We start from the raw sequence: 27,109 nt of genomic DNA, 5'->3' as shown, positions 1-27,109 counted from the left end.
TTGCATGTCTCTAAATTGTAGAATTGCTTAAGGATCATTTATTTGATTATCTTCCATAGCATAAGAAATTGACATTTTTACCCCAAAATTGGTTTGAAATCTCCTAAGCCTTCTTACATAATAGGCAAAAGCACTTTAAGTAATGTGGGGATTTGATTACTGGTAAGTTTGGGAACAAAAACGTCCCCTGTACCTGATGTGGTACACTCCATTCTTCTTGCATGCATTTTAAGAAGTGTTTTTATGTAGCTTTACATGCTAACTATATAGTGTCCTATTTCTGTTTCCCTTCATGAAAGCTGGTATTCTCCCACCTGATGTAGGTGCAGGCAAAGGTAAAATCATTCAACTGCATGACTTTCTACATGTGTGAAATTTGCCATGTTAACCATGGGGAAGTGCAGCATGGGTTAAAAGAGAAAATATTTAAAATAAGCTTTGAAGCACCAAAAGGAAGATAAGCTCCTGCAAGATCTTGACTTTAAAATTCATGTCTAGTCTTTTTTACAAGGAGAAAGCCACCCACTGAATTCACCTTTTCTCAAGACTTATCCCAGGTCCAAATCCTAATCTTGGCTTTGAATGCTATGACCGTGGCTAGACCAGACAGGACCCAAACTGTACCTTTGCCACAGACCCTCACGATGGCCATGCCGTCTATGAAGGGTTCAGAAACGTTAGTCCTGTGATAAAAATGGCCAGTCAGAAATCAGACCAACCGAGCTTCCTGTTCTAATCTGATTTACCTGTACTCTTCCTAGACACAGTGCACACGTTGCTGGCATCACACTACACTGTCCACCTGGAATTTCAGCTTAGCCATACTCCAACTGCCCTGGGACTGAAAGCCTCCCCAGTGGGATTCCCTCTGACCAAGTGTTCAGGCAGCTGCGTGCTCTGCTCAGCTGTGTTATTCCATTTCTTCGCCAGACTGCTTAAGTCTCCTCCTGGGGAAGAGCCAACAATCACAGTGAATTACTCTTTTTTTTTTTTTTTTTTTTTTTGCGGTACGCGGGCCTCTCACTGTTGTGGCCTTTCCTGTTGCGGAGCACAGGCTCCAGACGCGCAGGCTCAGCGGCCATGGCTCACGGGCCCAGCCACTCCGCGGCATGTGGGATCTTCCCGGACCGGGGCACGAGCCCATGTCCCCCGCATTGGCAGGCGGACTCCCAACCACTGCGCCACCAGGGAAGCCCCACAGTGAATTACTCTTGTTCTCCTTTATTGCTCACAGCTCTCTGGATGAGGAAGATTGGTTGGGAGAATGGTACTGGAATGAATTGTAGTATTTCTTCCACCCAAAGATCCCCCAGTTTTTGACTCTTGGCTATTGGTAGATTTGTCAGCTTTTTAGGGAGCAGTGGAGGCCACCCCCCCTCACATGGCACTGTTCTCATATAGAGCACCCCTGGCCAGGGATTTTCTTGGGCTTTGACGCACTGAACAAGTACAAATTGGAATGAAGAAAAAGTCAACCAAAAGAAATAAGTGCTTTGCCCTAAGTTGTTCAAATCTTGGGAGCTTAGGCCTGGCCATATCTTCTCTTTTCTTACAAATCTTATCTTCAGAGTCTTGGTAAATTTTAAAATGTAGATCAGGTAGACTTGGGAATGATTGAATAAGAACTGTAACCATTTCCAATCGTCTTAATAATGTTTTATAGGTGTTTTTACCCTTGAAAGAACAAAGTTGTAAACATTCAAAATGTTCGCAAGATCGTGGAAGGATGGAACCTCTCTCTTTTATAAGTGTGCTTCTTTCTGGGGGTGATTAGATCTCCATTAAAATCCGTGGTGGTCTTACAATAATTTACTGCTGGGTTCCCCTTAGACCCTTTCATGGAAGCATTCCAGAGAAAGCCTGGCCTCTTTCTCTGTGCAGTGGCCATGTCACTGGGGCTCGGCCTAGAGGCAGTAGCCGATTAATTGAGCTGCAGCAGGGCAGTTTGTGTTTTCCGTTGACTTGTCATATTGGAAGAGGACGTGCATGCCACTGGAGAAAAACATCACCCGCTGATTTTAATGAATTCAGACTAACTAAAAGAAATGTCAGTTAATATAGTTGAGGTTTTACCATTTGATGTTACTAAATTGAATTGTGAATTACTTCTGACTATAGAGACAAGCAAAAAGAGAGTCTCCGAAGGTTCCTAAAGCCCCCAGTGTTGAAATCTGGTGGAACTCAGATAAAAAGAGAAATGGTGTTTAAATTTTTTTTAAAGCTAAATCTAACCTTCTTTTCTATATTGTTTCATTTAATAGTGCATCAGTAAGTAAACATTGCTTGCATAAAATGATAATATTTTACCATGATGAGACTTTAAACTGCTTGAGAATAATTTGTTTCCCTGGGTTTCCCTTCCTTAAAAATATTTCTTTTTTCAATCTAGGAATGAATTCTATCTTCTTCTCTGTTTTCCTTCTTTGTGTAGAGTTTAGGGACTCTCTGGGAGACAAGAAAAATAAAAGTTCTCCACAATCCTTCCCAATTTTAGTATTTTTAATATATCTTATATATATATATATATTTTAATCTTTTATATTTTAATTTGAAGCAACATGAAAGAGAGTAAGTAAGAGGTGAACCATTGAGAGAAAAGAGGTGTGATATCCTTGGCTCTAGAAGCATCAGCCTCTAGGGATTTTCATTCACTTCTGAAGAGAGGAAAAGAGATGGCTTGGAGTTTACATTTTTAAATTTTCTTACAGATTTTAAGAGATGTGAATGAAACCCAAGCTTCCAAATATACAATTACATTGTATACATTTTGTATACAATTACAAAATGATTATCTAAACCATGAAGTAGAAGCCAGGAGAGCTCAGTCAGCTGTATTATGCCAGGCTAACCCTTTTCCTTACCGTTATCCTCAGTTTGAGCATGGAAATAGGTACTCGAAGTCTTCAGGAGTCACTTCTTTTGGTCTGTGTCTTTGTTGGGTCAAAACTCTCAATATCGGTGTAAGAAACAGTAGATGTTTGGCTGCTTTTGTACAATTTCTTTGTCCCTTTAAATAATTTCAGGGTCTGGGGTTCTAGGAAGTAGACCTGTGAAGGCATCTATAGAAATGAACTGAAAACACGCAGATAATGGATTTGACTTATGGTCCCAGTATTGCTGATGGATGGACACTGCTTTATCTGTGGATTATTATCTGTTTTCTCACCTTGGGACCAGTCATCAGGACACTTTTGTGAGGTGACTAGTTGGGGCACAGGAATAGGGAGGAACTAACTGGAAAGTCAGGAACTGAACCTGGTTCTTGACCTAATTAGTAGCCGACTGTGGTCAAACAGGACAGAGAAGAGGAGGGCACTGAGGCGCTGGTGACGAATCCTCTCTGTGGTCAGACTCTCACTATATCATTATACCAGAGTCCACTGCACAGCTACCACTTAGGTCAAGAAACAAGGCCAGTGAGTAAAAATCAAGTTTAAAGTTCACAACTTTATTTGGCCTGAACCAAACCAAACCAAACAAACAAACAAAACAAAAATCTCCAACTATGTAGAAGGTTCAGTCAATCAACAGCTCATGTCTATCTGGCCCATAAAAAGCATCAGCCTTTTTTAAGGCACTGTGTGTTAGGACAGTAAGGCAGACTCTGCCTTTGATGTGCTTACAGTCTGGCAGGTAAGACAACACATAAAAAAAGAGTGAAAAGAGAGGGAATTTGAACAAAATGTTACCTGAGCTTAGAGGAGTGAGCCATTTATTTTGCCAAACAGGATCAGGAAAAGCTTCCCAAAGAAAGTAATACTGAACTTGAAGGATGGATAGGATTTTGGCAGATGAGTCAGCAGGGTGGGGTGTATAAATTCTTAGGAGCGGGAATAAGCCAAGGCATGGGGTTTCAAAATCCACAGGATGTTTGGGTTATACCAGCAGTCCACCTGTGGGCAGAGGTAAGCCATCCACTTTTGAAACAGGGAAGTGACAGGACCAGAGATGTAGTTTCAGAAGCTAAAACGTAGGTAACCACGCTGGTGGGCTGTACAAAGAAAGACTTATGGTAGGAAGAGAGATTAGATACAGATTTAAGAAAGCCTAGAGGAGAAATGACACTAGCACATCCAAGGAAACATTGCCTGGCATGTCATAGGTGCTCAGTGAGTGTTAGTTCAGTAAGTGCATGAGTGGGTATTAAAAGCAAGGAGGGTTAGAATTCTCCATGATAAAAGGGGCCAAACCGCATAACCTTAGGAAATTGCACTGTCTTCTCTGGGTGTCTTTAAAAATAAGCTGATTGCTCTTCTGTTGGAAGGTATGGTTCTGCCTTGAACATCTTCCATAACTACCCCAAGACTAAATTCCTCAGTTTCATGATTCCAAAAATTTTTAAAGAAAAGTAATGTTTTGCCTGGGCTCTTTGCCACTGGTGTTTTACACACATGTTCGTTAGTACTGTTGTAAATATGTCTCTGTTGATCAATCATATTCCTACCATTATTCCTTTAAGAGGAGAACCTCAGACAACTGAAGTCAATTAGGCCCACAGAAAGATGATATATAATTCCATAATCAGTTTTGTTTTCTGCTGTTTCCCACCCCTAGCACAGAGGGGCACACAGTATATATGTGATGGTACATTCGATCACAGAGGTCAAATGCATTATTGAATTTCTTTAATATACTTCTCTTTTTGATCCCAAGAAAGGCTATTTCATCGAATTTGTTGCCGTAGAGGGCTTTAGCTTCCAAATTATATAACACACTTGGGAATTTTAGAGTCTGAGTAGCCCATTCATGCTTTCTGGTTTACTATCCTAGGATGTTTTCCCAGGGATAATAATTGAACTTATCATTTTTTAACTATCCAAGTTAACATAGCTGTAAATATGTCATTTCTACTTTAGGCTATTGAGGAAAGGCTGATGGAATTGTCAGGCTTAGGTAGCCAAATAACATCTTTTAATGACTGTAGATGTCATCTTAACTAGGTGAAAAGCATGTAGCATCGCGCAGGCTCCATAATTTGGTGTTTCAGGCAGCCGTTTAGATTGCACTATGATTTTTCAGAACATGATATATAACGAACACTCGGCAGGTAAGATCGTCTTGCTCTCTGGGGTGTGTCAAGTGAAATAGTTCTTCCTTTTATTTCTTGGTTCTTCACTTCTGATAAAGAGTATTGGGCTTTTTTTTTTTTTTTTTTTTTTTTTTTTTTTTTTTTGCAGCTTCTCTTCCAGTGTGCCCTAACTATCCAACCTTCTCCAGAGTAGGTGCTCCTCACCTGGGGTCCCTGAGCTCCCTAGAGGCAGATTCTTAAAGAAATGTGTGGGCCTCCCTGGTGGCGCAAGTGGTTGAAAGTCCGCCTGCCGATGCAGGGGATACGGGTTCGTGCCCCGGTCTGGGAGGATCCCATATGCCGCGGAGCGGCTGAGCCTGCGCGTCCGGAGCCTGTGCTCCGCAACGGGGGAGGCCACAACAGTGAGAGGCCCGCATACCGCAAAAAAAAAAAAAAAAAAAGAAATGTGTGACTCAAAATACATCAGAAGCATCTTTTTCTCACCCAACACAAATTCCTTAAAGACCTGCACTGAGATGATAAATAGCATGGAAAAGCAGCCACTAGTATGGGGTTTTTTGTTGTTGTTGTTGTTGTTGTTTTAGTATGTGGGCCTCTCACTGTTGTGGCCTCTCCCATTGCGGAGCACAGGCTCTGGACGCGCAGGCTCAGCGGCCATGGCTCACGGGCCCAGCCGCTCCGCGGCATGTGGGATCTTCCCGGACCGGGGCACGAACCCGTGTCCCCTGTATCGGCAGGTGGACTCTCAACCACTGCGCCACCAGCGAAGCCCTAGTAGGGGGTTTTACCTTGCGGTCTCCCATGTTCTGTGACCTCTGCCCCCGGCATTGTTTGGCAGCTCCCTTCGCGCTGTACATCAGCAAATGGAGATGCTGATGTTCCCTGGGACTGTCTCTCAAGGACAACAGTTGACACTGTTCAGGACCCACATCACAGAACTCATACATTTTAATTCAATAGAACTCATTATTTCTGATTACTAATTTATTTCCTAATGCTGTGGTTTAAGAAATGAAAACCCTTTCTGTAATGAAAGTGAAGTAAGAGGGAACCCTGAATTTCAACAGTCAGTTCTAATTTCATTTTACTGGAGCAATTTCAGAGTACTTAAACTTATTTTACATGTTGTGTGTGTACGGTTTTGCAGTTTCATTGTCTGTCTGTCTCTTTTATTTTTCTATTGTATATTTACTTCAAGCAGTAAACCCCAGGATCAGCAAACTTCATTACTGCCACTGCTAAGACCTCAACCAATATCAGCTGGGAATATGAGGGACCAGAGCCTGTGAACTTTTATGTTGAATAGGGGGTAGCTGGCAGAAAGAAATGATTTTGTTACCCGGTTTTTAATTTGGGGGCTGCATTTGAGGAGATTGAGAACACTTTCAGGATGTACTGTGGATCATCTTGAAAAATAACTTGATCCAAATAAATGGATCAGATGTATCTGAAAAAATCACAGTGAACCATCAACCTATATATTTTATACGTAACTAGGAATCTCTTTGGTTCATGTTATTAAATACAAGGAACATAATAAGTTCCATTGCATATGTTATTTTCAGGTTGTGGTACCTAAAACTGTTCTTTACCCACGACTTGTAAACAAGAGTAATAATGAATAATTATATCTCAATATTTAATGGGTTCCCAAGTCAGGCACTCTACTACATCCTGGCCACATCTACTAGGAGATGGCACAGCTTTAGTTTTCAGCAGTTTATGAGAACCCAGTGCCCCCTCCTTAATGAAGTGCACTCTGCATGTAATGAGCTGGGTGGCCAGTCAATGTTTGTGACAAAATGTTGAATATAGTCCAACTTTCTGTTTAAGCCTTTATCATGCAAATAAATACTTAAAAAAATAAACTATGGGTTTAGAAAAACCAATACTTGGGAAAAGTTGAATCTATAACTTGGATAAATTTTAAGGTATTTAAGTTTACCAAAAGATTCGTCTTGTGAACCTTAAAAAACAGTCCTTTCCATAGTTCGATCCAGCTATTTAATGTATAACAGTTCTTTTCAGAAATATCATTAGAGAAACTCAATAATTTCACAAGGCAAGGTTCAGATCAAGAAGCTTCCTTTGTATCAAAAAGATTTAACCCAATGGGAATATATGCAATTAAAATGCAATCTGATATCCAGTCGATTTTTCTTTGAGGACGTTTTCATGTAGTTCTTCATTTTCACTGATTTATTTGACATGACTCAACTTATAATCATCTAAAATGATAAACTGAAGCACCCTAGATTTTGCCTTTAGCTTATACAGTGTGTTTTCCTTTCTGGAAGCATTAAGTGACTTCTGTTCCCTTAAAATATTCAAATGTGTTGTTTTTGCAAAATTTCCCTAGGCAAAGAAGAATGGAGGAAAGAAACTGTAAATGGTTCTCGGAGCTTCTTTGGGTTATAGGGTCTAATGCCAGGAACAGCATACCAAATTCAAGTTGGTGCTGAGGGGGACTCTGGTTTTGTGGGTTCAGAGAGTATGTTTGAGACAGGCCCAGGTGAGGCACACACCACGCCCGTTTTGGCTCCCAGTCAGAGGTGAAGCCACTCAGCGCTCCAGCTGGAGGTGGGAGTGCTGGTGGAGCTGTGGTTTGAGTAGGATGTCAACTGTGCGGCCCAGTTGGGTGGGGAGTTGGGTTCTTAATTGTCTTTGGCTCTTTATATCAAATGAATGACAGAATTGAGCACATCATCTTCTAATCACACGATTGCCAAAACCATTACAAAAGCAGAGGGAAATATGATTCTTAACCTACATGATTTGGGTGATTCAATTTTTCACATCATTTACATGTCTAAACTTTCCCTCCGGGTTAGGATGGAATTTTGAAATGCTTTAGAGCTGAAATAACTCATTGATAAAGTCACAGTTTTTTATGCCAGAATGGACTGTAATCCAGCAGAACCCTGCAGTTTGGGTTAGACAACTGATGCAAAGAACGTTAAAGTGGTATAGAACAAGAAATCGTTCAACGCATGTATTACATTATCGTACCATATTTGACTGCCTGTATATATTTTAGTTACGTGACCATTATCACAATACACAAGGATATTACAGTTTCTAAAAGAAAAAAGTTTCTAAAATAAAGAAAAATGTTCTTGTAAGATGCAAGGATATTCCTATTTACTCATAAGATGGAAAACAATCCCCACTTGCTTCAATTTTAAGAAGGGTTGTGGGGTGTGTGTTCATTTTGTGATTCATAAAACCATGTTATATTCAGTCACTTCATGCATTCTTGGGGGCATGTTGAATTTCCTGTAGAACCTTTAGGCAAAAATGTATTTTTTTGTGTCTTTCCTTACCCAAGCATTATGATTTTTTTTTTTTTTTTTTTTTTTTTGCGGTACGTGGGCCTCTCACTGCTGTGCCCTCTCCAGCTGCGGAGCACAGGCTCCGGAGGCACAGGCTCAGCGGCCATGGCTCACGGGCCCAGCTGCTCCTCAGCATGTGGAATCCTCCCGGACTGGGGCACGAACCTGTGTCCCCTGCATCGGCAGGCGGACTCCCAACCACTGCGCCACCAGGGAAACCCCCAAGCATTATGATTTTTAAAATCAGTTCTTCTGGGCTTCCCTGGTGGCGCAGTGGTTGAGAGTCCGCCTGCCGATGCAGGGGACACGGGTTCGTGCCCCGATCCCAGAAGATCCCACATGCCGCGGAGTGGCTGGGCCCGTGAGCCATGGCCACGGAGCCTGTGTGTCCGGAGCCTTTGCTCCGCAACGGGAGAGGCCACAGCAGTGAGAGGCCCGCGTACAGCAAAAAAAAAAAAAAAAAAAAATCAGTTCTTCTAATTTAGAAAAGATACAAACATGAGTGGTTTTTTAAAACAGAAAGAAACCAAAGGTAATAGTCAATAACTTATTAAATAAAGGTAATATTAAAATGCCTTATAAAAATATTCATGTGCTAAAATCATAATGCTTAAGGAAAAAAATTTTTTTCCTTTTGGATTTTCATATCCACTTGCGTACAGAGTTCTAGGAAAATACTGTTTTAAACTTAAAAGAGGAATATCCATTCACAGCTAGTGTGATGAGGTGTCCGTTATTATCGAGAGCTTTTAATTTCAAAATACTAAAAACTCATGTAGATATTCTGCCCATATTTACAGCTAGGATGCTAATAATAGTCACAGCCCTAGCATTTATTCAGAGCTAATCTGTACTAGGGGAATGGTTTTCTTGGCTTTTCTCATCTGGTCCTTACAACAATCCTGTGAAGGAGACAATGTTGTTACCCACTCACACTTCAGACCAGTCATGAGAGGTAGAGGGCCTACCCTGTCACCCAGCTAGAACGCAGGAGAGCTCAGCCTTTCAACACTGAAGAGAGGCTCTCACTACACCCTCTGTTCAGGGCCACAGAGGCCCACCTCCCAAGGGGAACAGGTTGTCTCAAAAGTGACCCCACCGTTCAGCACTTGGGGCATCTTTCCAGCTATTCTGGACCCTTCATGGCCCCAGTGTACTCCCCACCTTGCAGATCTAGCTAGAATTGGATTCCACCCACAAAATCAAGTTGTGGCATATTTTTTTGGTCCTCTTCTAGGACAGAGGGCAAACCCTTTAGAAAAACATTTTGTCTTCGGTGTTACTATACCTAAAGTATCAGCTGCAGCTGGCAAGTAAGTTCAAGGTGAACAGCCATCATGGGTGGGCCATTCTTGTGTGCCAGCAAAGGAGCAATAGGACAAGGCCACAACCACTTCTTGTCACCTTTGCCGTGAGAGAATAAATATCCATTAAACCCTAGTGACTTTAGTTAACATACTACCTCTAGGAGCAAATACTGTTAATCCATCTTCCTTGTTCTTCTGGTTTCCATGTCTGTCCTGTAAGGATGAACTCCAGGGCGACAGTACTGTCTTCTGCTGCTCTTGCTTTTCACTCCTCCAGCTAGGTCTTGAGGTGTGAGTGCCAGTACTTGGCATGGAAACATACCATCCTGGCTGATTTTTTAACTCTTTGCGTGAACGAGCTCCTTCTCTCTCTGAGTTCTGCGTATTTCAGGAACCTAGACTCGACTTTCATCTGTGTTTGTTTTATGAATCTTCTTAGCATGACACCGTCTTTGCCTTTGATAGTCTGGATTTTTAAGGTCTGTTTCTTAATTTCTTTTCCTATGGCGCACACTGGAAAACAAATCAAAGAAGACTAGAGGCGGTGTCCTGGTGTCATGCTTCTCACCCACACTTTTGTTAAGACCGCACCTCCTCTTCTTGCTTTCCCGCCTCCTTCCCTCAATCATTGTGTCTCTTCTCTCCTTTCACAAAAGATTTAGAGCAGATTTGCTTTTACTGGGCCCAGCAGTTGGGGTGGTTTTTTTTAGTGGATTGTGTTTTTTTTGGTCAACTGTCTCCAAACTTTGGCCAAGGTCATTGTTTTCCCTTTCTAAACATTTCTAACTATTTTAACAGGACACTTTTATATATAATGGGTTCTTCAAAAATAGCCATTTATGTCACTCTTTTTCTTCCATGTTTTTAAAATTTTTTTTTAGTTTTTATTTTATATTGGAGTATAGTTGTTTAACAATGTTGTGTTAGTTTCAGGTGTACAGCAAAGTGATTCAGTTATACATATATTCATTCTTTTTTAGATTCTTTTCCCATTTAGCTTATCCCAGAATATTGAGCAGAGTTCCCTGTGCTCTACAGTAGGCCCTTGTTGGTTATCTATTTTAAATATAGTAGTGGGTATATGTCAATCCCAATCTCCCAATTTATCCCTTTCCCCACCTTTCCCCTTTGGTAACCTTAATTTTGTTTTCTAAGTCTATGAGTCTGTTGTCTTCTGTGTTTATCTAAGTACTCAAGGACGTTTTCCTCAGAGACCTACTCCCACACAGCACAGGTTGAACATGAGACAACAAGCAATGTGATGGAGAAGATTGTTGTTAAGACTAACTTCTAGGAAACAAAATCAATTTCATGCCCCTGGCTTCTTTTCTGTTTTCGGATTCTTTATATTTGTCTCTTTGTTTAATGTGTTGCTCTATGGCTTATTCAAGTAATACATGAATATAATTTTACTGTAAAAGTTTTAAATAAGGGACAATCCTCTGTCACTTTCCTACCCAATCCTACTATATTACCCACCCGTTGAAACTCAGATTCAAGAAGAGAAACCCTCACAGACTTCATTGTGTATGTGTGTCTGTGTGTGTGTGTGTGTGTGTGATGCACAGTGGTGGCCATGACTCGGGTTTGTATATGCATCTGTAGTTAAGATGATTTTGGAATGTTCTGGGAACACGTGGAGCCTCTTATAGTCATTCTGGGCTTCAGATCCATTTTTATATGGATGGGAAGTCAATAGAAGCTATTTTCACTTACGTAATTTTTGTTTTATATCAACTTCTGGTGCATTTGTGTGTGTGTATGTATACGTGTGTGAGCATGCATACATGTGTACCTCTTAACATACTGTGTCTGCCCAGTCTTAAATAAATGGGATAGTGACATATTTGAAACTTTTTTCTTTAGACATAGGGGCAAAAATTCAAAGTCAACTTGGATGTTCCTTTATCAGCTGTCAAGAAACGTTTCTACTTTGTGCATAGTTGCATAGCTGCAAACTGCCAGCCGGCAGTTCCATTTTGACAGTTACCATCTCTATTAAGACAGTGTCTATGCTAATACTTGAGGATCTTATTGCCGTTTGCCCTTATCAGTTGCATTCAATTAGGTGAAAAATGTAAATGCAGATACTATTTATTAAAGGGCTGTAAATCATTAAGCATATTAAAAACAAGGACTCTAACTTCAATCAAATGCTCCATAGACTTACACCAGTTGATTTTTGGTTCAGTTTCAAAGAAAATGTACATATCAGAGACCATGTGTGAATTGACAGAACTGTGTTGCCAAAGAGTATGTACTGATGGACTTTTAAAATATTTCAAAGACAGAAAGTCCCTACAACATTTTATTCTCTGTAAAGACTTCTGCAGAGTTGATGCCTGGACATCAGTGCATTATAGCAGTAGCGCATAATGGCTGGTACCATGTTCTTTGGAGTCCGCAGTCTTGGGTGAAGCTCCAACTCTCAGACAAGGTCTTTACCCTTTCTGAGCATGGGATTATTCCTCATGCCTACCACACAGGATTTTTGTGAAGACTGAATGAGATTTTGCCTTCATCACAGTGCCTAGTATAGAATAAATTTCAAAACGCTAGCTCTCATTATCATTGTTTTCCTCTTCATCCCGATGACGGTTATGGTACGTGTATGGTAGGGGAGCCCTGCCCATACTCATGTTTCAGTTGTATCTAATGATGATACAACTCAAATCCCTGATAACCAATGAGACACAAGGGGCTATTGGGGAAAGGTTACTGGCAATTTGATTTATATTCCAGAGAATGTATTTCCACTTCTCATTTTATTTCTTCAACACACATCCACATATTTTTCACATTCCTCTTCACACTTGATTTTAAGCATTTCATTTTTCTCCCTATCCTTTGGGTGGAGATAAAAGGCAATGAGGTGCTATTTTTGCAGCATAGAGGAGAACCTGGGATAGGTGTTGCCATGCTTCTTTCTGCATCCAGCAATCACATACATCTAACCCAACCATGTTAAATGGATTCAGAAGAAACTGAATCAAAAAAGAATGATATAGGCATTCTTATGAATTAAAAAGAAAACCTTTTACCTTGATTATGGTCAAAAGAGAAAAAAATCAAGACCTTTTTAAAAAAGATTCATACCAGTGTTTTCAACAAATTCTCATGGGCTTGTCTGAATAGCCATTGATGCTGCACTTTGTCCCATTTGATTGACACTTTTGAATAATACTGGAAATGCTAATTATTATTTGTTTTTCTTAGGAGATTTGCATACTATGATTGGTTGAATAAGGGGCTTCACATTATTTGACTCAAAACAGAATAGAGGAAGACTTAAAGTACATGTATACATGTGAATGAGTATTTTCTTTCTAAACTGGCCACTTATTCCAATAATGATACCACTGATCAAGATATATCTCAAAGTCTTTTGATTGGATTCTGAACGATATTGAATATTGCTTACTGATCCTTTGAGGGTAAATAGGATTTTGCAGAAATTTCCCCAGATCTTTCAGAACCAGCTCTTATAAATGAGATGAATAACCAATGAGATGAAAAACAAATCTAAGTAATATTTTGGGTGCAAGTCGAGATGTTATAGAAAATAATAAGGTTGGTTATCTTATGGGGACAGGTTTCATGTGTGGAAAGTTTCCTCTGTAAACAGAAGGTTTCCAACACATTTGGAAAAATTGCAACATCATTGCAATGATAATTTAGCCTCCCAAAGTGGTTCCTTTGAAAGAAAAATACTCAATTAGATGTATACATTCTGTTCTGTTTAAAATGGTTTTCTATTCTTATCATTGTACTTAATGTACAATTTATCCCATAAACAGTAAAACTTTTAATTGGCTTGGGACTGTGAATCTGTTGAAAATATATAGTGAAAATAACTATGAACGCAATACTCAGCAGGATTTGTTAGCATTGAATGGTGTTAGCAGTCGGATTTCTCTATTTGAATTTTTTAATTATTGAAGATTTTTCAGAGTTAAGTATTTATGTAACTCCTGATTGATAACTGACAGGTTCCAAGGCGGGGCCACATGTAAAATATAGAAAAGCTTATGTACTATGGCATTTTTTTTTTTTTACTACAAGTGACTACAACAGTTGTCTCCTCCCCCTTAACCCATTCACACTGACACCATTGATTTGTTTTCCAGCGATGGCAAGCCGGCAGGTGGATATAGCGACTCAGGGCTGGTTCATTGGTCTAATGTGTGCTGTCGCTCTCCTGATCTTAATTTTGCTGATCGTTTGCTTCATCAGAAGAAACAAAGGTGGTAAATATCCAGGTAAGAAAGAAAGATTGAAATTGCCATATAAGGCTGCACAATGATCCATTAAACTAAAAAGAAATCATGAGAGTAATCGCAGAGATTGCAATAAGTGTATCCTCCCAGAGCCATACATTTGGACTTTCTGTTCAAACAGTTTTTGATCCCTTTGTATGTAATGGAAGACTCAACATTGCCAAGGATCAGAAGACACCTGGGAGAGCAGATGAATCAGTCCTCTGAAGGTGTTAGTGGCTCTGCTTCCTGAGGCTTTACATGAGTCATAGGTGCTGAAATAACACCTAAAACCAACAGGCAGAGGGAGAAGGTACCTGAAGTTTTCCAGAGGAGGTGATGCATGAACTGGATCTTGATATCATGATGTGTACTGTTGCTTTCCCTATATGGTTAATGTTCTGTTCAATTTAGTGGATCCAGTGAATTTCTATTTTCTTTACCTGGCCATTTCCCCTGCAGTGGCAGAGAAAAACCTGCAGAAAATTAGATTTACAAAAACAATTTGTAACCATGAATATAGTTAATAGATAGATTGGCAAAATAGAGGGAAATCTTAGAAGCTTCAGACTTATTCCTTTAGCAGGTGAGTAAGAGACTTGTGCCAAAATGCTTTTTATATGAAGTCAACTTTGTGTGTTAATTAGATGTTCATTCTACGAATTTACCTCCAAGAGACTAGAACATCAAAATTTATGCATAGGGGGTTCCCTGGTTGCCTAGTGGTTAGGATTCCGGGCTTTCAGTGCCGTGGCCCAGGTTCAATCCCTGGTCAGGGAACTAAGATCTGCAAGCCACATGGCAAGTAAATAAATAAATAAGTAAATAAATAAATAGCCACATGATACATCTGGTTGTATAACTCTATGGTGTATAGAATTATTTCCCACTGCTGTATATCTCTTAGAGTACACTCCTAAAAACGTTGAATAAGGAGACACAGGATCAATAGATAATAATGTCATTTTGGAATTTTTTTTAGTTAAAGAAAAGGAAGATGCCCATGCGGATCCTGAAATCCAACCTATGAAGGAAGATGACGGCACTTTTGGAGAATACAGGTGAGCCCCTGCTTCTCAGCCACCCTTCATCCTGCCTGCCCTGAACAGACACCACACTCATTCTCCCTAGAATGGGATTCAGCCAGGAATGCACTCTGCCTGGGATTTCCTATTTATCTCAAAAATTAGAAACACTTGCGTGTCTAAATGTTTACACACCCCGCACACTTAAAATAATCTCACTTTCATTAAAAAATAAATTTCCATCTTAGTGGTAGGTTTGGAGATGGAATATCTTCCACTCTGTCCTATTTTCCAGAGACCCTTGCTGTAATTGATCAACATAGAAAAGCTGGTGTGTGATAATAAGAGTTAAAACAACAATAAAGACCCTACAAACCTGCATTGTAAAGCAAACTATCCCTGTCATTCTCTAAGCGGTGCTTTTGTAAAATTTATGTTACGCTTTTTCATCTTGGATTTGAAGCCTTTTTTCCAAAACAGGTACCTGTACCCCCTCCTATTAATCATGAAATGATGACCAGGCTGTTTTAGAAGCCGTTAATTATTAAGAAATATCACAGCCCTGGAGGCAGTGTATTAACTCACAGGGTTTTGCTAAAACATTCTTGGCTTGGCTCTGTCTTTAAGGACAAATTTAATGTAACCTATGTGCTAAATACTTTTTTTTTTAAAAAAAAAAGGAAGAAAGAAACTGTTTAAACAAAGATATTCTTGCCTAGGGGGTATAGGTCTTTTTAAAGAGAGAGAAGTGGTTATTTTAGATATGTTCAAAAACAAAAACAAAAGATATATTTATTCATTTAACAGATGGGATTTTGGTGTTCCAAAAGAATACATCTATTAATCAAATGCCTTTGCATAGTGTTCTTTCTTTCTGTAAGCCTCTTGTTTATATAAAGTATAATCTTTTAAATATGCGCTGAGCCAGTACTGAGGCTTTTTTTCATATCCATTATTCAGTGGTCAACTTGTAAAATAAACCCTAATGATATTCATTATATCCAAAGAAATAAATAATCAAAACAAAAGCAGAAATGAATGAAATTGATGACAGATGCAAGAGTTTATTAATAATGTTAGCTGCTGGTACTTTGAAAAGATCATAAAAATGTTTTGCCGGAAGAAAAGGCTTTTAGGTGAAAAAAATATGTCACTATTGTGATTGCCAGATGACATTTACAAATAAGATATGTGTCTTAATTTTCACCTGTCTCTAGAGCTCATTTTTGGTGTTTCCATGTCAGTATCACAAGGGGCAAAATAATGCCAAGGATAAGAAATATGAGAACTGATTGAGAAAAACTGTATTTTTTTTACAAAATGAGATTCACGCCAGTCTCCACGCAGATACAACTGTTTTTCCTGTGTATCCCAGCACCTCAGCTTTCAGTCTCATCCCCTTTTCAGAGGAGATGACTGTGATTTTTAAAACTCTTCAGAATTCTGTATCTTAGGATACAGAAAAACATCTAGTGAGAGTTGTCTTGATGTCAGATGTTGACTCTGAGACTGAAAGGGTATGAAAACCTCACTCAGCATCCCCACCTATCCACCCACAAGGTTTTATAACGCGTTAAAGCAGCCTGCAGATGTCCACAGCCTAGGGTTGCCAGGCCTTAGGTTGGGTGAGTTGATTTCATTCACTCTTCTACACATTTCTCCTGTAAAGCAGGGAAGCTCATTATTACTAAATAACTTGTTATTTTTAGTGTTCCTCTGACTAGAATTCTACCCAGGATATGCACACCACTCCCTCATTTGTAGTGCTAAAGCTGGATCTTTAATATAACCTGACAATATCATGTATTTGCATGAACTGAAAACAAACCATTGCACTCCATACATTCTTCATATGGTGATGGGTTTGTCTTCTACATTATCATGCCCAAATGAATCTGGCAATGTACTGCTTACTCCATGCGTCTCAAATGTCAGCTTGCTCTTAGAGTGATGTGAAACCATGATCTGATGTGATATGACTTTCTCAGGGTCCCTCTGCTGCCTACTCCATTAAAACGTGATTGAAATTGAAGTTGAATGTGAACTCATCTGGAATCAAGAGACTTAGTTTTACTGTCAACTCAGCCACTACCCTTGATTTCTTTAGATATGGCATTTAATCTGTCTCATTTTTTTTCATCTATAAAACGGTAGGGTTGTTGAAGTATGAGATGATCTCCAAAGAGTTCTAGTTCTATGATTTCTGTGTACCTTTGCAAACTGTCTGCTAATGAGTTTTAATGTGATTTGGGGTTTCAGAGCAGTACACAGCAAATGTTTTGTTACTGGCCTCATTATTACTGTGTTTACGTTTATTTGGTCATATTTATTTGCCTTGGTGTTAATTCATATGTGATGTCTGTGAAGCATTTTCAAATGGCTGTCTTTAGTTTATGCCTTGAGTTTCTCAGAAGAGGAAGATTTTTCCTTGGGCTTATTGAGTACACACACATTGGTTTGTGTGTGAAGAAAAAAAAATGTAATTCCATTGATCTGGGAGTTGCCAAAGGAAATAAGGTTCTGACAGCTGTCTTAAACCTGAAACACAACTCAGTGACTTTTTTTCACTGAAGCTGAAAATTCATAAGGACAATGTCACAAGTGAAATCACTTCTGAAAACACCCAGCCACCCTTTGCTACAGAGGTGGCTTTGTCCTGTGACTTCCTGACATGACCTCAGAATTTTTTCCCTTTGGTTTCTTTTCTACTGAAAAAAACTAAAAGACTTTTCATTTCATAGATGTCATAATGAGTGAAAATGGTTCCAACTGTTTATTACAGAATTTTTAAAATAATACATTTAAATGTCATTCTTCTCCCTCAATCACAAGTCCCTTCTCTGCTTTGCACCTTCTAGAAATTTTGAGTTCTGTATTATTTATTGATTCTTATTCTTTTTCATTCTGAAAATAAATTAATATGCTGATCACACACAGACACACACAAAATCAGGGCTATTGCCTAAATAGAAATGAATTCTGTTGATGATTTGCTTGTTCTCAGGCTTGAAGATGAAACCATTTCTACATGGTTGGCTCTGAGCCAGCAGGTATTTCATAGTGCAAAGAGGGATGGAACTTCAGTGGCCAAATTTGATGTTTTTTTTCATGTGCTCTAATCTTGTACCCTCACTCCAACACCCACCCCCAAGCAGTCACCCTCTGGTGGAAGCCTGCAGCTTTCTTTGTTTGTTTCTTTAATTATACAGACAGTAGGATCTGCACCCTTACTAGCATATAGAAAAATCAGAGAAACAATGCAACCAACCGTGTAAGTATTATTTTATTCTTCAGATCCATTCCTTTAAAACCCAGAATGAACATAGGTCATAAGCCATATGACCATGGTACTTGAATTCATACCATAAATGGAGGCTCTTGGCATGGGAAGCTTGTCACATGAACTTGACCCTGCTGCAAGCATGTTAACCCGTGCTTGTAAGGCTTGGATGATGTGAAGATGTGTTGCATTTGTTATATCCTTCAGATTTATTCTGCTCACAGACATAAACTGATATGTGAGCAGTATAAATAATGACAGACTTTTACAGGGAGTGTTTGGGTCGTGAATGTCAAAAAAACCCTGCAGTATGGTTTGGCCATGGTAAGATGGTGACTACAGGAAAATCAGACCCAACGATCACAGATGTATCCATCATTGCCACATTTTACTCAGCAGACATTCGATGGATACCTTCTGTGTGCACACTCCTGAACGAAATGCTGCTGAGAAAAAGTGAACTCCCTAAAATTCATTCTTTAGGGTAAGGGAAAGGAAAGAGTATGTTCCGATGCTTTGTCTCACATCATAAAATTGATGAAGGGCTTCCCTGGTGGCGCAGCGGTTGAGGGTCCGCCTGCTGATGCAGGGGACACGGGTTCGCGCCCCGGTCCGGGAAGATCCCACATGCCGTGGAGCGGCTGGGCCTGTGAGCCATGGCTGCTGAGCCTGTGCGTCCGGAGCCTGTGCTCTGCAACAGGAGAGGCCACAACAGTGAGAGGCCCACGTACTGCAAAAAAAAAAAAAAAAAAAAATTGATGAAGAAGAAATGAAAAACATGTTAAAGTTAGAATTTTGAAGAATTTCCAAAATGCCCACTGTCTCTTTTATTGTTATTTTACAATGAATTCATTCAACCAGTATTTATTGAGTGCCTACTGTATGCTAGGCTATGGGGATATTAAAACCAATAGAATGCTATCTCACTAATTTATAGTCTAGTGAGGGATGCAGTGAAGTAAAAGAACAATCTGAGCGTAGTGTGAAGAGTGCTATGAAGGGGAAGGGATACTGCTGAGGCACCAAGGGGGCAGGTGCAGGAAGCCAAAGCCAAGTGCATGGCCTTGAAGGAGGTGGTACAAGAAATCTTCCCAGAGGGAGTAATGCAGGAGCTGAGTTTTGAACATTCCTTTCATGGCACAACTTATAGCAATGAATAAAGATAATCATGGATGTAAGTATCAAAAATATATATATTTTATGGCTGTATATACTATTTTATGACTGTTTTATTACTTATTTTGAAATTTGTTCTATCTTTGACATTCTAGGCTAAGAACATCTGACACCTGTCCTTAAAACATTCTTATAAAAATGTGGATTAATTTTTTTAAGCTTTGAATACTGTATAGCTAAACAGGGATGTGACTATTCAATCATCTTCTGTAACTTCTCAATTCCTCTCATTTGGGAAACTATCCTTTCACACTTAAACTTGACCAAGCAACTTCCCTTGGCACAATGTCCAAAATAGTTGACTTACTCTTTCATTTGAAAATTCATCTTTGAGTTGAAAAGAGGCAAGTACTCATCCAGAGCTTCAGCAGAGACTTGTCACTGCTCATCACATCTGGAAAGTTCTAAGTGTGTGTGTTATACAAGGGTTCTCTTAGAAACAATATCTCTCTGAGGTGGGGTCTGGAGTGGAGAGAAGAGGTGTGATGGCAGGTGGTGCTTTGTTAGGTACAAATCACGTGCCAGGCACTGTGCTGGTGCTTCATACACATTTTTCTCATTTAACCAGATTGTAATTCCTGAAGTAGGACGTTATATCACACCACTTTCTAAAAAGTCTTTAAAAGATCTTGACATGCCTTTGAACAGCGTTTCCTGGAAAGACTCTGTTGGTGGGTAGAGCATCCCTTTTCTTTACTTCTCTTCTTTCAAGCACAGCCCATGTTGCTGTAGATTCTCATCCACTATGGCCATTAAGCTGGAAAGGATGTTTCCAGGGAGCCCCTTCCCTGGCCATGATTCATGACGGGTGTGATTGTGTGTATAAAAATCCAAATGAATCTGCAGGAAAATATTAGAATTCATAAGAGAGTTTAGTAATGTTGCCTGACACAAAATTAACATAAAAGTCAATTATATTTCTTTGTACCAGCAAATGGTTGGAAAATGATTCCAGTTATGATGACATGAAAATTTGATGTAGGAATAAAGCCAAAAAAAGATCTCCCTGTATTCTATTCCACTGATCAATTTGTCTACCTCTGCCCCAAAACTACACTGTCTTAATACAGTAGCTTTGAGTGAGTCTTGATAGCTGGTAGGTCAAGTCCTCCAACTTTGTGATTCTTCCTACAGAAGATTTTAGATATTCTTGGCCCTTTTCACATACATATACATCTTAGAATCATGGGGCTTCCCTGGTGGCACAGTGGTTGAGAGTCCACCTGCCAATGCAGGGGACACGGGTTCGTGACCCAGTCTGGGAAGATCCCACATGCCACGGAGCGGCTAGGCCCATGAGCCATGGCCGCTGAGCCTGCGCGTCTGGAGCCTGTGCTCCGCAATGGGAGAGGCCACAACAAGGAGAGGCCCGCGTACTGCAAAGAAAGAACAACAACAAAAAAAAAACCTGTGTTTTTATTGGAAATAAATTGAATCTAAAGAGCAATATAAAGAAAGTTAACATATTTACATCTTCCTGTCCATAGTTATGGTATATCCCTCCATTTTATTTACCTCTTGTTTAATAGCTCTGAACATGAGTTTCATTTTCATGGGGGTCTTACACATATTTTTGTTCAATTTGTTCTTATCTACTTCATATTTTTATGGTAGCCAAAATGGAATTATTTTTAAAATTTCATTTTCCAATTGTTTGCAAGTACTTAAATAAAATTTACTTTTATGCTAATATGGTATTAAGCAATATTACTAAACTCTCTTTTTATTCTGATGTTTGCCTGTAGGTTCTTTTGGATTTTTTACATACATAATCATATCATTTATGAATAATGACAGTTCTTTTCTTCTTAATATACATGTTCTATTTCTTTTTCTTATCATATTGCTTAGTACTTCCAATGCAGTTTGTTTGTTTGTTTTTGGGTGGCTGCACTGGGTCTTCGTTGCTGCACGTGAGCTTGCTCTAGTTGCAGCGAGCGGGGTCTACTCTTCGTTGCAGTGTGCGGGCTTCTCATTGCGGTGGCTTCTCTTATTGTGGGGCACAGGCTTTACGCATGTGGGCTTCAGTAGTTGCAGCACACGGGCTCAGTAGTTGTGACTTGTGGGCTCTAGAACACAGGCTCAATTGTTGTGGCACACTGGCTTGGTTGCTCCATGGCATGTGGGATCTTCCTGGACCAGGGCTTAAACCCGTGTCCCCTGCATTGGCAGGCAGATTCTTAACCACTGCACCACCAGGGAAGTCCCTCCAATGCAGTTTTGATTAGAAGTCCTAATTATTATTTCTGATGTCAAACAGAAAACTTTCAACATTCACCATCAAGGATGACATTAACTCAGTTTCTTATAGACACACTTAATCAGATTAATGAAGATACTTCTGTTCCCAGTGTATGAAAGTTTTTTTGTGAATGTGTGTTGGATTTTACCATATACCTTTTTTCTAAATCTACTGAGATGATCATAAAATATTTTTCTTTTCTTCTGCTAAAATGGTGAATTATATGAATTGGTGTTTAAATGCTAAAACAAGCTTGCATTCCTGGAATGCAACCCAACCTGGTCATGATATATTATCTTTTTAGCAGATTGCTAAATTCTATTTGCTCATGATTTCTTTGGGATTTTTTCATAATTTGTGTTCATAAATGAGATGAGCGTGTAATTATACTTTCTCAGAGTGTTCTTGTTGGTTTTAGATATCAGTGTTATACTAGACTCACAAAATGATTAAAGGAGTGGTTCCTCTGATGTGTCAAACTTGAACACGTCCAAAACTGAACCACTGATCTTCCAGCCAAAACATCCTGCACTCCTGAGTAAGCATAATTCCATCCTTCCTGCTACTCAAACCAAAAATGTTGGTGTTGTCTTTTTCTCTGTTATTCCATATCCAATCCATCAGAAAATCCTGTTGGTGCCACCTTCAAAATATGTCTATAATGACCGCTTTGTACCACTCCCAGTGTCCCACTCTGGCCCAAGTCATAGCCATCTCACTCCTGGATTATTGCTGTAATTCCCCTAGCCCCCTAGAGCAGGGGTTGGCAAACTTTTTCTGTAAAAGGCCCAATAGGGCTTCCCTGGTGGCACAGTGGTTGGGAGTCTGCCTGCCAACGCAGGGGACGCGGGTTCGTGTCCCAGTCTGGGAAGATCCCACATGCCGCGGAGCGGCTGGGCCCGTGAGCCATGGCCGCTGGGCCTGCGCGTCCGGAGCCTGTGCTCCGCAACGGGAGAGGCCACAACAGTGAGAGGCCCGTGTACAGCAAAAAAAAAAAAAAAAAAAAAGGCCCAATAGTAAGTACTTTCGACTTTACAGGCCACACAGTTTCTGCTGCAACTCTACAATTCTGCTGCAGTGCAGAAGCAGCCAGAGACAATACATAATAAATGGGCATGGCCCAATTTTGCCATAGTTTGCCAACTCCTCCCTCTAGGGTAGGCTATTCGTAACACTGATGAGAGTAATCCTTTTTTTTTTCCTATAAATTTATTTATTTTATTTATTTATTTTTGGCTGCGTTATGTCTTCGTTGCTGTGCATGGGCTCTCTCTACGGTAAGCGGGGGCTACTCTTCGTTGTGGTTCGTGGGCTTCTCATTGTGGTGGCTTCTCTTGTTGTGGAGCACGGGCTCTAGGCGTGTGGGCTTCAGTAGTTGTGGCACGCGGGCTCAGTAGTTGTGGCACACGGGCTCAGTAGTTGTGGCACATGGGCTCTAGAGTGCAGGCTCAGTAGTTGTGGCGCATGGGCTTAGTTGCTCCGTGGCATGTGGGATCTTCCAGGACCAGGGCTCAAACCTGTGTCCCCTGCATTGGCAGGCGGATTCTTAACCACTGCGCCACCAGGGAAGCCTGACGGTAATCCTTTTAAAATGTAAATCAAATCATGTCGCTCATCCATTGAAAACTCTCCAGTGACTTCCCATCTCACTCAGAGTTAAAGACAGAATCCTTACAATGTCCTACAAGGCTCTGATCTAGCTCTATTACCTCTTTTACTTTAATGTCTCTCTCTCTCTCCCTCCCTCTCCCCCGCTCCGCCCCCCACCTCCCTCTGAGCTCCTTTGCCATTCCTAGAACAGTCTTGCCCCACCTCAGGGCATTTGCACTGCTGTTACTCTTGTCATAATGGCTCTCCCTCCAGCTATCCACCTGGCTAACTCAACCCTTTTAAGTCTTTGATCAGTTGTCACTTCTTAACAGGGCCTTTTTTGGACATCCTATTTGAATGTCAATCTTCCATCCCCTCCCCTGACACCTTCCATCCTCTTTACTCAGCTCTATATTTTCCATAGCACTAATCACCTTCTGACACACTCTGTAACTAATTTTTAAAATATGTTGATTGTCTGTATTTTCCCCTACTAGAAGTAAGCTCAGTGAAGTCAGGGCTTTAGTCTATTTTGTTTGCTGCTCTATCCCGAATGACTAGAACATTATGTCTTAGAGTAGGCACTCAGTAAACATTTATTAGATGTGTGATGGATGGATGGATGGATGGATGGATGAATCAAAGAAATGCCATAGACTAGAATTTCCTGGAGTGTACACCTTGGAACACTAGTTCTACAAAGCAGAATAATACTAATTGTTGGAATCCAGGTAACAAAATTCTGCTCACTATTGAACTCCTCAGTAGAATTAAGTATCTCACCAAGTCATGGGCAGTATTTCACAGGAAGTATTCGAGCACAGCCTAGAAGCTAATGATTAAATTCCAAAAATGTGCAAGTTATTCTTACAGTGGGTTGGAGACTGGGTGCTATGTTCCCTACAGTACCCCAAACACAGGCCACCCCAAGACTCTGTGATACCTCTCCAGCTGTTTATTAAAACGATAATATCATTTATTTAATTTGTGACAAGCCCTTGTGGATTGCTAAAACAGGTAATTTTCAATAGCGGATGCCAATGTCATGTGAAGCCAGTATTTGTTTCCAGTCTTGAAATTTTCTCCTTGGTGAAAAACTGGAGACCCTAGTAGAAATTATTGGCCAAAGAACCAGAAGGTTTGTGCATCATGAAATATTTGTATCTTGGCTAAAAAAAAAAAAAAAAAGAGTTACTCTTCAAAGAAGAGGGAGCAGTTAAATCTTAACACAGTTTCCTAGGTGAGATACTGCAGCTCATGGGACCTGTCTTTTACATGAAATCTTTTTATTTTTTACTAATGTTGTTTATGTTTCCCATTTTTGCCTTTGATTTTTGTTCTTTGAAAGAATACAAAAGATGTCATTGCCTTTTTTTCCTTTTTTTTTTTTAAACCAAATGTTACTTGTTAGGGACTAAGTCAGTATGCATACCTAGTTACTTGACCATGTGAGTGAATGTCCTTAAACGTAGTGATTACTCTGCTACTTCCAGATATTGTGCTTAGGGGTTCAAAAGAGACATAAGCAAATATAGAGAGAGTCCTACACATTTTTATGAAATTACACTCCTCAGATTCCACACTGCAGAGAAAGGAGTAGTAAGGTAAAAGTGAGGACAGGAAATCTTTGCTTTTGCATTTGCACTCACACTCTTCAGAATATATTGACATGCCATTAATAGTACAAATGTAGTGCTCTGAAGTTAAAGTATGTCTCTTTCCAAATTAATAAATCTTTACCCATTAACTAAAATTCTTACAGAAAAAAAATACTGTATACGATCAGTATAAGGATTTTGCTTTTCTTCTTAGGCTATTTTCATTTGTTTCTTCTGCATCCTTTTAATGGAATGTATAGGTCTCTTGAAAGGTAAGGTTCAAGTTTACAAGTCTGGCCTGTACTCAGTAACAAAAAGATTCGAGATGCAGGATTTTGCTTCTTGCTCAGAAAAACAAAAATCCATATTTCACACTTAACCAAAATCATTCTCCATTCATATCCAAGGAATCAGAGATATTATGCAGTTTAACATACTAACTTCTCAACTTGTCATAAACTTTTACCCCTTTTCTAATTCTATTAAAGTAGTGATGATTTTCAGCTTTTCTCAGTTCTTCCTTTTGTAATGCTTGTGACGATCTCTGAATTGCTTCCAAATCAGTAGCCAGAATCTGTCATTGATATTGACATGCACCCTACAAAGCCATCCACCTACCGAAGACTTCATGATTAAACCATTTCTGCACTTGCCTTTCATTCCAACCATGTCCCGGTCTTTGGAGGCCGCCTGACGATTAGATTGGGCTAGAGAAGCTCAGGGCTCCAAATGCTTTCTCATAATCTGCATGCATGATCTTTGGGAACCAAGCCTTTTACCTAAACGCCAGTCTTGACGAAAATGTTTTCTTTTTTCCAGTGATGCAGAAGACCACAAGCCTTTAAAAAAAGGCAGTCGAACACCTTCAGACAGGACTGTGAAAAAGGAAGATAGTGATGACAGCCTAGTTGACTATGGAGAGGGGGTGAATGGCCAGTTCAATGAGGACGGCTCCTTTATTGGACAGTACAGTGGGAAGAAAGAGAAAGAACCAGCTGAAGGAAACGAAAGCTCAGAGGCACCGTCTCCCGTCAACGCCATGAATTCCTTTGTTTAATCTGTGAGCTCTTTGCCAATATCCCACTTTTCTCGAATGTTTATCTTAAGTATTTGTCCGCCTTCTCATACTCTGAACATTGAGGCAGAAAGTCTGTGTTCTGCTGTGTGTTCATATGATGAGAACCATCAAAGCAAGAGCCTAACTCAGTCAAATGATATCTTAATGTGAACTGCAGTGCAAAGTGCATACTTTTTCATTCAACATAGGTTATCTTGATTTCCTAAGAACTGATAAAAAATAACACAGTGTCATCAACAGATCATGTTCTTCCCTCTTCGGGATACATTCACTAGGATGCATGAAAAATGCTACACCTTTAAAGAATATACCTGTGTATGTTATTCAGACACGGGTTGGTACTTTGTTTATACTCTCCTCCGCTGAACCCCTAAATATGAATTCCGTTTTCATTGTCAAGAGTGTGACTGTAGTATTCTCTAGAACTTCAGTGTCTTTGTGGACATTGTCGTGAAATTGGTGACTCTATGTCTAGCTGTCGTTAGTCTTTTTGGGAGACTGTTAGGCACAGTGTGTACAGTCTCTACTTGCTAAATGCGTTAATTACGACAGGTGCATTTGCTGATGCTTATGAGACTCTCTTACCTGCTCTTTGATCCTATCACTCCACAGACTTCTTAATCGTCCAGGTGTTACAGCGGTACAGTGTTCTACCTTTTACATCCTCTCTCCTTTCAGTGCTTTTTAGGCATAAGCAATGCGTATTGCAATGCATCTTGGCATTTGTGGCAGACCGAGAGAATACCAAACAGATCACTCCAATTCAGTGTCAAAAATTATTCCAGAAAGCACAGGGCAAGACACATGCAGTGCCTTCAGACGATAAGCATTCCACAATGTACCGCCTTCTGTATCATTCGGTACAGTCGACTCGGAGTCCTAGATTACTATCATTGTCTAAAAGTAACTTTGAAAAAGCATAGTTCATGAAAACTGCAATGCTGAAAAAAAAAGGAACTGTGAAAATAAAATTAGGAAGATAGTTTATTTTAAGGAGCATGATTTCCCCCACAGGTATAAAAAGAAAAGCTTTATCACCAACTGGAGCAAGTGATGATTTTGTGGTCTTTTATGGGTCCTATTAATACAAGTCACATTCAGTAAGAAAGATGTCAACTTGGTAGGTAGAAAATTTAAAAAAAAAACAAGTTATTCCAAAACTAACAGGATACAACAGCACACCAACAGGAATATAT

The 27,109-nt window shown here is 39.8% G+C and overlaps 1 protein-coding gene across 19 annotated transcripts in view; it reads left to right on the top strand.

The window, feature by feature from the left end:
• NRCAM (neuronal cell adhesion molecule) overlaps positions 1-25,892 on the top strand; it is an 88,545-nt gene extending 62,653 nt beyond the window's left edge. For 11 of the 19 annotated variants that reach the window (XM_060108703.1, XM_060108699.1, XM_060108708.1 and 8 more), the window contains 3 exons: positions 13,796-13,927; positions 14,907-14,985; positions 25,655-25,892. In XM_060108703.1, coding sequence (XP_059964686.1) covers positions 13,796-13,927; positions 14,907-14,985; positions 25,655-25,892 — 449 coding nt within the window. Of the gene's footprint in view, positions 1-299; positions 336-13,795; positions 13,928-14,906; positions 14,986-25,095; positions 25,108-25,654 lie in introns of all 19 variants that reach the window. The other 8 variants (XM_060108701.1, XM_060108700.1, XM_060108694.1 and 5 more) reach the window with 3 other exon arrangements.
• The last annotated feature ends 1,217 nt before the right edge of the window (positions 25,893-27,109 follow it).

This window comes from Mesoplodon densirostris, chromosome 9, assembly GCF_025265405.1.
Source record: "Mesoplodon densirostris isolate mMesDen1 chromosome 9, mMesDen1 primary haplotype, whole genome shotgun sequence".
Taxonomy (NCBI): Eukaryota; Metazoa; Chordata; class Mammalia; order Artiodactyla; family Ziphiidae; genus Mesoplodon; species Mesoplodon densirostris.
This window is presented reverse-complemented; position numbering and strand designations above follow the sequence as displayed.